Raw genomic sequence first — 13671 nt, 5'->3', positions numbered from 1 at the left:
GTGTGCCGTTTTACACCTTTGCGCCACCCAATTTCCCATGGTTCAGTGAATCTTCGTCGTTGCAATATGTTATAGTTGACATTGTTATTTTGCCGTTCGCATTTAATGGACGGGTTTCCGGTTGTGAAATGCGTGAGTAGTCTGGTCCTTTCGCAGTCTAGTTTCAGGAAGAGAATTGTATATTTTCGGTTCCTCATTGACCGGAAACTGATATGGAGTCTGTTTTGGGCATGGTGATTGTAAAAATTGCAGGAAATATTTAAAACTTTGTCAGACTTTTTTTGAAGCGGAAAACAAAAATATTTTGACCGTTAAAGTCATAAGATTGTTTTGATTAAAGTCGACTATTTTAGGATGACATTGAAAATTGAGCAACTATAGATAACTCAACGAATTCAGTTGTACTAAATTCATATGTCCAAGAAGTATTCTACAATTAAATGCCATCAGTTCGAGGGCGGCACTTAGACAGTTCGACAACATCTAACTTATGTTGTATTTAAAGGTCTTTCTGGACATTAACGATCATTTGATCCTCTGTCCTATGTCCAGAATTCTTTGATAACATGTGTAACATGCTGCAAGAGAAGTTTCCTGCTGATGCCAGTTGAAAGTCCCTAAAAGATATTTTTCACAAGCAATATCAGTCACTCATTCCGAGTGATTGTCATATCGACGACTTCATCTTAGAGATAGATCATATCAGATAATCTTTTTTCTCGATCGAAGATTCAAAGCCATAAATCGTCCAGTTGATAAAACTTCAGCATTTTTTGGCGGTTCCTTTTGAATTTTAAGGGACATATTTGATTCCCAGGATCTGTCCGCTATTAGACAAAAGAATCCCATGTTCCATATTGAAGAAACAGCTGGAAATTGTGCTCAGCATATGTCTCAAGAACTTCAACTGCTTCACCTAGGGCTTAACCGGACTTGAGGCTCTAACCTAATTTAAAATGTTAGTTGGTTGACTGTTTAGGACATATAATAATCAAATTATAATAGCGTCATAGATCGGAGCTTTTTAAGAGACCCCAAGAGGTATCTTCATTTAAGCTGATTGTTAGATCCTAGGAACTTCGATCATTTAGAGGGCCCTGATCTTCATTAGAGGCATAATATCTCCAATTGGCCTCCTACTTTTGCCCAGTTAGCAGATTCGATGTGTTAAGGGCATCCGACTTTAATTCCGCTCAGGACCTTCTAAGAGCCTGTTCTGTCACTGGACATTGATCTACTTCGAATAGTATTTTTTCGATGCAAACTTAGTACAAATGGTTAGAAAAGTTGGGTGGTTTGGTTTCTAATCCATCGTTACTTAACATCCCTTATGTACACGAAAATATGGTAATTCACTATCGATGCAAAAGATTACAAATAGGTTGTCATCAAAAGAAACAAATAGACCTCCCAAAAAAACAGTGAACAAAATTCAAAAATCACCAAAACCCATCTGCATTCTCACGATCCTCCGTCCCGAGGGCTATAAAGCACTCGCAAGTACATTACCATCCCGGTACAAGCCCTGCCTTGTTACACTTCTTTTTTATCGCGCGGCATCATCTCAAAGAAACAGCTTCATTTGTCGCTTCGGCAAATTGGCCCCCTTGTTAGGCAATGGTTTTCGATCCGGCAATTAGAAGCATAATGAAGGCCGCAGCATCATCTCCCAAGAAGTAAACTCCTGATGTTGTGTCTGCCGATTGCCGACACCGCGCGCCGTCCACAGTGATCGTAATCTAATCATCATCATCATGTTTTCCCATCCATCTTCCCACATTTTCTTGAACGGGTGCTGCAGTCGTTTGCTCTCTCTCTGCACCATAATGCACACGCACGGTTATCGGACGGGTTGAATAACGCGCACCACTGTGCCTCCGAATGCACCTCCGACGGGGTAATGAATGTGTTGCAACTGGCTGTGGAGTATCGAAAGGGGACCGTGTTTAATTATCAAATTTATGATAGGCACAGATCGTGTTTTGGGCAAGAAGCGACAAAGTGCTTGCGACAATTGTTCCACCGGGATTTATAGCGACTAGTCGTAGTGGCTGTGGCAAATTACACGCCCTTTTTTTGTGGGTGAGTTAACATAGTTGAAAAATTCGGGAAGACGATTAAATGGCTACGCAATTTTCCCAACCATTGGTGAGAGTTTTTCTCTTCATTGCAGCAAATGGTGTTTATTTTGTTAGAACCTGCCTTAAGTAGTATCCCCCTTGTTAAGGGGACTTTTTGCACGCTAATCCAACCTTTTACGACTGCTTTGTGCGTGGTACTTATCGCTTTTATGGCTTTCCCTTGCACGCTTGGTTCTAATGTTGCTTATCGTGTAGAGCGTGTGTTTCTACTAGCGTGAGAGCCGATTGCCGTAGAAATAGCGCAATGTGCGCATTGTTTTCATGCAAGGTGCAATACCACCCAAGCAAGCAAAACCGATCGATCAAACATGGGATTGATGCAACGTGTGACAATCGTACCTATTGTCGTACTCGAGTGTTAGAGGAAAGTTCTCTAAAACCGACCACATTGGTATTATGGTGCTCTCGGTATCCTGAACGTTTGATAAAACAGAGTGTCTGAAGCTTGACAAGAGCTCTGTGACACTTACCCTTGCATTGCCATTTCCAAGAAAAATCAAAGGCTTTTTTTTACAGAGCTTTGGGAAATTTATCTAATGGGTTGCAGTTAACTTGCCAACGATTTTTTTCATGTAAAATGAAGTTTCAGTGTTTGCGGAATGCCAGGTTTCAATGCTTTTTAGCAATACAGTGACGGTTAATAGAATAACAACACCTTTATGTACGATTTTCATACTACTGATTTAGATAATTCTGATAGGTACTTCATAGGGCCTGGATAGATGGATATGATACTAGGATTTAGATTTAATAGGATCGCTTGCCTACAGTCTTGAACCAATTTCTACTAAGAAAAACTAATACTATTACATTAGCAAAACATTAGGTGATCTTATTCTTTCGTCTGTCACTGTATATTTAACTTGGAGTTATTATGGAACCTTTCAATGAATAACTGGTAATTTTGTTATACATTACATTACATGACTTTTTTAAAATGCTAGAGTTCAACGGATAACAGCTACCATGTCTTGTTTTGTAACTATCTTTCCTTTTTGTTGAGGAAAACTGAGAGATAACTATTTGAATGACTTGATCATTAAAGCCTGTAAAAATAAGAAATTTAGAATTATGGTATTATTCTGCATTAGTATTAGTATAAGTAACATTTCAATCGAAAAATTAGAAGATAAAGAACAAATTGATCTACAGATTCAACAATCATAATCAGTTTTTTCAATGCACAACAACTGTTTGTCCTGGTCAGCCATAACTTAAAAAAACCCAGTTGTATAACAGATTCTGTTATACACATTTCAAATTTATAAGCTTTGAGCTGCACTTTTCACCTTGATAGCTAGAATTGTCGTCAGTCAACGAATAAAAAAAAAATGACGATACTTGGAATTGGGACTCCAATAATACCGATTTGTTCTTCATGTAATTTGACAATGTTGATCGAGAGCCTTCCCGTTAGAGAATGGCAATAGGGATGTATATCTAGTTATTCATTTGATAATCTGTGCTTGAGTTCAGGGTAATCCAGAGCGACTAGTGTTTCTGTTTTACTGCTAATAAGCCGATTTAATTCCATTAGACTAACCATTTACGTTTTATTTTAGTTTTCTTAAAAAACTTAAACCATCGCATCCACCTCGCTCCAAGTGTCAGTGTCCACATTTAACGAACTTCGAATTCCCTGTCAACTAACAGGCACCTTGATGAAGCGGTTGGTTGTGTCGTGTGCCAGCAAAGGCAACAACAAAAAACCCGATCACTAACGGGCGCTCAAAACGGTCAACACGGTGGACAACGGTCAGGCGGTCGTCATATCGGTTGCGCCCGCAGATTAGCGCAACCTCCTCTCGCACGGGGAGACGCGATTGCAACCGTCAAAACATAGCCACCCGGTGTACGCAAACGCACTATGAAATCCTGCCACCTAAGGTGGAAGGTTGAGTGACCCCATTTCTATCTTTCCTCTTTCCTTTCCGCTCTCCTTCCCTCATTAAGCATGCCAGGTTTCGCCAACCTCCAAAGCATCGGAATGCTACACCTTCTCTCCTCCACGCGGTCGTCTAACTCGGGGCGAGATCGGGCACCCGATGCCGAAATGCGGTCAATTTTTTTCTTTCGGTGCAATGTTTGTGCGGGGGCACCCCGATTTTATGCTACACTTTGCGAGTGATTTCTTGCAAATTCTGCAGCAACCGTCGGACACGTCAGCGTGTCTGGCATTTCGGTTGTCCGGTGAACGAGGGTGGTCGGGATGCGTGCCGCGATGGTCGGCTCAAGTTGAAGCTATTACTTATTTCGTCATTTAAATTTCGATGCAATAAGAATAATCGCATGCCCAGAGACTGACGGGTACAGGAAGGGGGGGGGTACATGTACTGCGGCCAGAAGGAATGTAACAATTCCGCTTCAAGTAGTCCTGGTAGCGAAACTTCAAATTCGTGCCCACCTCGTCAGCTTCTCAAGTGGTGGCACACCATTGTTAGATGTCCACTCGCTCCCTCTTCTTCTCCCATAGTTCCAAAGGTCTTCGACATCAATCATGGGATTGTTCGGTAATGGTATGCTTTATCTTTTATTCCAACCTTCCTCCCCCAAAAAAACCGCCAGTCTCACAAAATTCCGCATATTTTCAAACGTTTGCCAATCTTTAGCGTTGCGCACAAATAGCCAACCGTGAGGTTGGAGTTTTTTTTGGCACGTGAAAAGACGCAACAACACGCACTCTGGGCTGTATTTTTATTTTCCTTTATTGCGCTTTTGTGTTTTAAGCAGTGTGAAGTTGTAAAACTTCATAATAACGCACCACAGAAAGCGTCAAATAAATAAATTCCCTACCCTCCCATGGGAACTGTGTCAAGTGGGTTGGAAATTGTCGAAATTTAAAAAAGTCTTTCCCTTTGTTTCGTCTACGGGTCCCGGTGCTCGTGGAATGCATGAATGGAGTTGGGGGATTTTTTTTTTGTGTGTGGCAGATTTGTTAAACAACCTGCAAAGCACAATGCAGCGGATAGGTGTTGAAGAAAGCGAATGAATCAATTTGGCAAAATTTGTTAAGTTATGCAATATTTTGTCTCTCCGATTGTATTCGGATGAAGTAAAACTGGCAATAAATCATAGCCTTTTTCGTGGAGGTTTGATATCGTTTGCTTGGGGGAAAAAAACATTGCTAAACATCAATTCACGCGTTTTAATTTGCGTTTGTATATTTGCAACAGTTTGGTTTTACTGTGGAGAATTATTTTTGTGTCACAAAACTGGCTATTGAGGATTATAGGTCAGTTGGTGGTTGGTCTCGGCCTGTCTCTTCCGGCTTTCTGTGACTTGATTTTTACCCGGAGCAACTCCGATGCGGATGTGATTTGAACCCCGATCCTGCCGTGTGAAGACTGGCACCGCTGTCGCCTCGGCTTGATGGTTTATTAACACTTGAAACACTGTCGCAATTAAATAGCACAGATATTCCGTTGATATTCTGAAGATAAAGATAAGATGAGGTATTGTCAAGAATCTATAAAATAAAATTGTAAAATAAAGTTGGAGAACAAATAACAACATAATCAAATGACTCCTCCAGAAGATATCGGAGGATACAACGTATTCTTGGTCATCAGTACATCATATTGTGCATTTTTTTGGGAACTCTTGACTAAAACCCCAACGAACTTCTGTATGGATTAAGGACTCCTGTGGTCTATGCTGGACTACACTCTTCGATAATCGCTCTTCGATAATACGTGGATAATGATACCACGTAGTTGGAAAGACAGTCCACACTACGGGGGAACGGTCCGGAAGGGATTTGAACTCTTTGATAATATACTGCTATAATTTTGTGTTGCAGTAGTAGATTAGTAATTGGGTTTTTGGAATACTGCTCAATGATCTGGTCCCCATCGGTCAAAATTCATAACAATCGTAGTGTAGAGATCCTTCATCAGTTTTGTCAACCTAGAAATTCTTAAATGATTACTTCCCTGCTCTGTCGTATTACATATGCCAATTGATTAGTCTTGGGCAACTCACGGATCCAGCAATCCTCTCGTTTATCCCATCCTATATTGCTTACCGTGTCTTTCAATCCTGACTGAACTGCGCATCTTCCAATACGGCGCGCTGCAGTTGATCGTTTGGAGGAACCTTTGCTTTTTGCTGTTCAAAGATTCAATATCTTGACACTTGTTTTTTTTTAGACTTTCTTAGCTACTTCTATTTGTAGTCATTTCCGTCCTAAATTCTAAATCTTATCCTGTTCCTAAAAAAAAAATCTTTATTACTTTCTACGATTTAAGTTTAGGCTAGGCAAGATTTAAGAGAGGCTATAAGATTTCTAATCAAACCAAGTGAAAACTGAGTTAAAATGGAATCGAGGGTTTCTTCTTCTTCTTCTTCTTCTTTCTTGGCCTAACGACCTCTTAGGTAATGCCTGCCATTTCTGGCTTACTAGACTTTATGATACGACGTTGTGGGATAGTCAGACCTCGCTACGGGAGATCGGTCCGGATAGGATATGAAGCCAGGTTCTGCCATGTGAAGATCGGCGCAGCTATCACCTCGGCCACCGGATTGCTCATTTCGAGGGTTTAGAGCTTCTAAATCTTTTTTTTTTTCTTTGGTACTTCAACCTTGCGAGACTTTGGTCTACCCTATCTGGTTTGTTTGACTTGATTGTGCAAATATTATCATATTTTCAAATATATAAAAATAATTGAGATTTCCAATGCCTGTTCCAAGCAATATGTTGCGTTACATCACTATATCGCAAGAATTCAATAGTAAAAAAAATATGTCAAAATTTATTAACAAATATTAAATTTTTTAGCTCAATTTCTGCCTAAATATTTACTAAAGCATTAAAGTACATCTAACTTCCGATAATAGTCGAAATGAAACATGCATGATCCACCTCAAACCCACAGCGTATGTGAGTGAGGCTAGAGTTAATTAAATTAACCTGTCTTAAACCCAATACCTGCGGGACCTTTCCCCCGTTTGCTTATCGAACGATTTATTTAAACTAATTGTACACCTTTACCGGGCAGGGAACAGGCTTATTATCGCATTGTACGAACCTGTTTCGAAGGAGATGCCCATGCTCTCTGCCCAACATGGCACGCGCGTCACCTTGGGACAGATAATCGGTCCACGAACCACGAACAAATGGGCCGAGCCTGTGAACTTGAATTCTCACGGTAACGGTCTACGGGACCGGAGGTCCCTACAAATTGGGTCTTTAGAGCTCAAATGATCCACTCCGTTTTCCGTTTTGTTTTATGTCACTCGCCGTCACTTTTTTTTCCACCGCGGTATGCCGCGAGCAATATCTTATTATCTCAGTCGATTTAACATCTTTTAAGAGGGTAATCGTGAGCTTTTTTCTGGTTTTGGTGGGTTACTACAGACGATACCTCTATTAGCGGATCATTTGTTGCCGTATGGTGCACTGTACCCTCACGCTCGACGTCTCACCGCCATGTTGCATATGTTGGACGCATGTTGCAGTCAGCTAGTGGCGGTGTATTACATTCTCTCATCTCACCTGCACGTAACATGAAACCCGACACGAAATCCGAGATGTCGGCAAAAAAATGAAGACAGACATCCCCGTCCATTCACACCACACGCTCATGTAATGTGCCCGCACGATCACACGAGTCGTCGTCGCCGAGAGCGTGTGCCCCGATGGACAGATAGGCCGATGGAAGGGTGAGGAAGGGTGGCCCCCGGTGCGGTCACGTTAAACATCGTACTTCCAATTAACCTACCGGCGCTATCGCATTACTGGCCATTCATCGTTTTATTTTTGTCTTCCGTTTGCTTCTTCTGGTTTTGTGGCTTCCTTTCTTTCGTGATGCCCTAACTAATTTGGCCTTGGTTCTAGACTAGCTTTTCCTCTTTTTTTCTTCTTCATTTTCATTTTCTTTCTCCCTGTTTTGGAGTTCCTGTTGCTTTTTTTCTATTTTCTTGTTGACTTCGTTTTCACTTTGTTTTCGTTTCTCTTCTTGATTAGTTTTCATTTTCATTTACCCTTTGATTGTGTTTGATTTGCTTTTGTTTGTATGCCTTCATTCTAGCAGGGGTGTTAACTGTAGCTAAATGATGCAGCATCGTACACCTTTTCTCTCTTGTTGCGTTAAAATTAATTAAGCTTAATTAACAGTTCGATTAGCTGCCGGCTGTGAATGTTTAGTTGTTAGCGTTCTTTCTCCTATTTTAACGATGGTTCTAAGTGTGTTAATCTAACTTTCCATTTCACTGTTTCACTTTCGTTCCAGATTTTCGCTCGATGAAAATCCAATCGATACACGAATTTGGAAGGCTTTCCAACGCCTAAGCAACACGACAAACTTCCTGCACTACCCGTAAGAATAAGCTAGAATCGTGGAAGATCTAAACCGCTAAACCATAGACAATAAGCTAGTCAACTAAACAGCTAATCATAAGAAAAAAAAATTGGTGCTCTGAAGAAGGAGAAACATCTCGAGGAGGAAAGAGATTAACGAGTTATCGAACGACGAAGCAACAAAGCTAACTCAAAATGAACACCGTACTGCTGGAATCTCGGCCCTACCGGCCGTTCAAATCGAGCGAGGAGTATCTGTACGCGATGCGCGAAGATTTAGCCGAATGGTTGAACACAATGTATCCGGACCTGCGCATCAATGTGGAAAACTTTATGGACCGGCTGGACACAGGCGTCGCACTGTGCAAGGTAAGTTGCTGTTAAACATTTAAATTTACAGAACATAAGAGCATCTCTGTACAAATGTTGTTTCGATGGTATGGTGCTCCTCACGAATCTTTCCACGGTGGATGGCAAACAACTGTGACACAGATACGAATTGTGCGTACATTTACACAACCTCGCTACCACTGTGATTCACTCCAATTTTACAATCTCGGCGAAAGTTATAAAACTCACGAGAGAGCAATAAATTTAACAATTTATGTGCAATATCTTCGGGGTCGGCACTTTTTAAGGATCGATCCGGATGAGTCCTTGGACGATGCTTTCTGGACGACTTGTTGATATTTATGAAGCATCATGACTGTCCTTGTTGGCCGTTTGCGGTTGTATTATGGTAATTTCTGAAAACCGATTTAGTACCTAGAGCGGCGTAGTAAAATATGTAAATTATTTTGTGTAAGTTTCTTTCGGAAAGTTGTTTGAATTTCCTATTGGCCTAAGGCTAGAGTCACTACTTAGTCGTGCAAACATTGAATGTAGTGTAAATTAAAAGGTCTGATGGCAGTTCTGATAGCCCGACCTCATCCGTCAAAGTCCATACGATATTTGTATGACAAGTCGTTTACGAAGAAGCAATGACTTCTGCCTAATAATGATGATCTAGCCATGTCTGCTCTAAAATATTTCGTTATCAAATCTTCTGGTGTCTTGAAGTCGGTTGATCGTTCGCCTAAGGCATAGAATGTCTGGAGACACTGAATCCTGTTGGATTACCAGGATTACCTAGCGAATTGTTGTGAACGCCGTCAACCGATTATTTTGATTGATTGTCTTCTATTTAAACAAAGACGGATTCTACTAAAAAAAATATAAAATTTGTGATGGAACCAATGTCTGGAATGATAATTCTTCAAGGCCGGATAGCCTTCATTAGCTGCTAGTGAATTTTAGGCCCTTGGAGACTGTCAAGTTGCTGGGACCTGCTGGGTATATCGGACAAGGAAGTAGTTCACGATACATCTAACTGCTTAGCTCAGATATAGAGCTGGTAGTATGAACAGATCTGTCAACGATTTTTTTTGGGCTGTACGGTCGTATAAAGATCACGATTTAAAGTTGAACTGCACCAGAACTTCGAGGCATCCTATGAAAAATCGTTATAGTCTGTCACTTATTTTAATGCATACCTTATACAACAAAATATGCATCCAAGCAATTTATCCTGCAATGGAAACTTTCGCGTACACAAGAAAACAATTGATCACCACCCTACGCGTGTTAACGTGATCGCTAACCTTGCATCAATTAATTGGCCACCTCGCCCCATTCGCCTCATATGCATACTTTCACGGCGGCAACCAGTCCACCGGTGGGTGGTGGGTTTTGGAATCGTCTCAATTATGGAATGCATTCCGCCCTCAACACTGCCCCTGTTTACCCATACGACACCGGATAACGCGCTTTGGAATTTATCGCCGCTCACAATCCGTTCCGAAAACCACTGTCACCATCAGAGCAGCAACCGAACGCTAACGGGCGGGGTGACGTTGGAATCTTTCCGAGTGTCGTCGATTGCCGGAGTTCTGATTGCTTAAATTAAAATGCTGCATTTGCTACGCTGTTGCTGTGCCCGCCACTCATTAACACCAATTAATGTGAAGACGATTCGGCTACGGGACTGTCTGGACTGTCGCTGAGGTTTTGAGTTTTCCTCGAAGCTCTTCAAAACAAATCGTCCCAGACGGAGAGGCAGAGACAGGGGGCGGGGTTCGGTCGATTCCCAAGACGAACATTCCGTCACATTCCGTAAATCTGCGCCCACTCGGCAACGGCACATGAGCGATTTGCAGTTGAGTATTGTTCCAATTTTTGTCGCCGCGACATCGCCTCGTCGGAAGCCTGGAATGGCTGAGAAGCAGCGACAGGGAGGGCTCCGGTATGCCCTCGCATTTGTCTGCTGAATTCTGGGTAGAAACTGGTTTTTACCATATACTCTTCCCCGTTGGGGTTGGCTTTAAATACTACAAATTGACATTTGGTTCCAACTTCCCGTTTAGGTGTCGTTGGTATGGGGATCAGATTATGGATATCTGTATGGAGTGCTCTTGGTGCAACGTAGAGGCTGCCCAAGAAACCGTATTCATTTTGGGCATATCTTCGACAAAACTATCTGCCTATCAGTAAGCGATGGTGAACCCCCAATATCGGTGAACGTTCCGAAATGTTGCTCAAACCACTTCCGGTGTTGTGGACCTGTGAACCCGGTGAACTCTGTCACAGCTCTTTCTCTTCGCGAGCCCAAACCAACCGAAGCAGCCTTATTAGAATCGCACGTCAAGGTTTTCGCCCGCTGTTGTCGTGCGCCCGGTACGTTGATCTCGCCGTGTGTATCTGCTCCGGGTGCGGAAGAGCCACCACGAGCTGGTGTTGCGATCTGGCGCCGCATATCACTTCGGGAGACCTTGTCGCCTTGTGCGGCTGTACACAGAAGGTCACGCGCGGAGCGACTTCCCTCCGGTCGCGCAACATACCGACGCTGCGATGCTGGATAAGGAAATTGCCACTCGAACTTGCTGCTGCCCGGTTGCGAACGCGAACCGAACACATGCTGGGAGGACCATCCGCGACCATGATCTGCAAACTGATGACGACCTGCACTACACGCGGCCCCGATGACAACCGCCTGCCGCCCGCTAGGCGACGACGACCTGTTGAATCACGCTGCGGGCACTCTATTGCTGGCCGTCGCGCGCTGATTGGATCGACGAGCTCCTCACGCACGAGGTGTGCTCCTTATTTGGCGGGAATCGTTCCATTTTTTCGTTGTTGTTTTGTGTGTGCGCAAGTTGTTGTTTTCGTTGTCGCGATCCTGCTCGGCTGAGGGTTGTTGGTTTCCGCAACTTCACCGAACTATGTCGTGATAGTCCTCTTCCCCTCCCAGACAAAAAAGTCTGATCTTCTCTGAAGCGACAGACATCAAACGCACAACATGAAAATAGGAAATCTAGGGACGACCGAATTGTCGTCCCGGCGGACGGGATTGAGAGAGGTGTATTGCTCTAAATACGTCGTCACGGTGTCGACGGGACCAGAACTAGAACCACCGAGTGCGTGCCTTGAGATGCAAAGTGTAAAGGGCAGGAAAAGCCGCGAAAAAGTGGTTCGTTCCTCGCGGTTGATGAACGAACGTGGCGTAAATAGAATCCCATTATTGCACGCCGCATGGTGCAATCTGCCTGCACGGAACGTCCACCCGCTGCCGCTGCTGCTGCCAGTCAAGAGAGGATGCGGAAGTGGTACCGATTTGATGCGATCGTATGTCCCCGTTTTTCTGGGTGCGCAAGAAATCGTAGAATCGTTAGCCGAAAAGGTAAGGTTTGCCATTACAAATCGAACGACGAACGCGATCGAAAGAATGGTCACCATCTTTGGGTTGGTTGGTTGGTTCGAAGAGACCCACCACATCCAGCGGGGCAGGGAGTGATGCTAAGAAACTCCCTAAAAATAGTCCCCCGAAATCGTAGCGTGGTTGGTGAGAAGATTCTTCAACACCGTCTAACACTCGTCCCTTCCGTCGTAAAGTTCGCCGGATGACACTGCCTAGTTTGATACCGGGGAGAGATGCGCTGCATTCTGATGCTCTTGCTGCGGGATGCTGCGGGATTTAATGGCAAGTTGTTTCATTTTGTTTTTAAACTTACGTCCGGACCCTCTTCCTCGTCCGTCACTTCATCATCCGGTACGACGGGAAGGATTACTACCATCCCAACCTCCGGAGTTGAATAACGACGACGGTGATGGCGATGGGGACTGAGAATTTATTTAGAACAACTGGCCCAACATAGAGCATCGCACACGCTGGGACAGACACACCAAACAAGCCACCAGCATTATTGGGCAGCTTCAGCTGCTTGTGAAAGGCCAACTACTAGGCGCCCGGATTTGATCCATCGAAATCACAAAAAAAAACCCAGCTCGACAACGATGGATGCTGGGTGGGAGCACGTTCTAAGCGAGGTTTCACTTTCCATATGCACCAAAGACCTCACTCACCACTCTCGTCCGAAGAACATACCGAGCTCTGCAATGTGCGGGTCCCACAACAATACGTACCACACACCAGTCTCAACGACTCTACACAAACGTCAAACCAAAGAGGGCCACAGTGCGCTAGTTCCTGCGAAGGGTGGAATAAATTGGGTTGTCGGTTGTTGGATCGTAGCGTTTTAGAAGGGGCTTTGAATTGGCTGCAATTGAACGCTTTATGAGCTGCGGAGTGCCACGGAGTGGGTGAGATGGCAGGTTGGCCGGGGAATGGCTTAAACAATCGCTTATCACGGAGTTTTTGTAGGACGGAATGCAGCTGCGTACTCTGTGCGCTGCTGGTGGCTACGATCTGAAGCAGTACGATACGGGTTTGCCTGGGTCCAAGTTTCGGAAGGATTTACCCCGGACGCATGCAATGTATTTAGCGGCAAAGAATTCAAACGCTGTGAAGTATTTTTAACTTCAATTTTGATTCTTCGCGTGTCGGCAGACTGCAATGCTTCTCTTACTTCGGTGTGTTGAATTCTTCAAAACTGGTGCAACATTTGAGTTTTGGCTATGCTACATGTCTTGCCAGTATCAAACGCCGGTTAACTCTTCCTTGTCGGGCAGTACCTTCCGTGTGGTCCATTTATCAATCAAAAGCTGCACGCCATTTTGGGCGAACGAGGTCGCTTGGTTAGCCATATTGTTTCTGTGTGCCGGCCACCCACTCACACGGTTGTGGGATATTATGGGTGAGATTGCTCGAGTTCCTTGAACTTTTAGCAACAACAAAGCAGCGTACGCCGAGGACGGCTTTTCTACCTTTGCATTACCACACTGTCCATGGGTTTCAGG

The 13671-nt window shown here is 43.7% G+C and overlaps 1 protein-coding gene across 2 annotated transcripts in view; it reads left to right on the top strand.

Moving 5' to 3' along the window:
• Positions 1-13671, top strand: part of LOC118502557 (GAS2-like protein pickled eggs) — a 39926-nt gene that overhangs the window by 9107 nt on the left and 17148 nt on the right. For both annotated transcript variants that reach the window (XM_036034861.1, XM_036034862.1), the window contains exon 3: positions 8372-8808. In XM_036034861.1, the coding sequence (XP_035890754.1) occupies positions 8635-8808 (174 nt within the window). In that variant the 5' untranslated portion in view covers positions 8372-8634. The remainder of the gene's footprint in view (positions 1-8371; positions 8809-13671) is intronic.

Source organism: Anopheles stephensi, chromosome 2 (assembly GCF_013141755.1).
Source record: "Anopheles stephensi strain Indian chromosome 2, UCI_ANSTEP_V1.0, whole genome shotgun sequence".
Taxonomy (NCBI): Eukaryota; Metazoa; Arthropoda; class Insecta; order Diptera; family Culicidae; genus Anopheles; species Anopheles stephensi.
The sequence above is the reverse complement of the archived record's forward strand: the minus strand, read 5'-3'. Positions and strand labels throughout refer to the sequence as shown.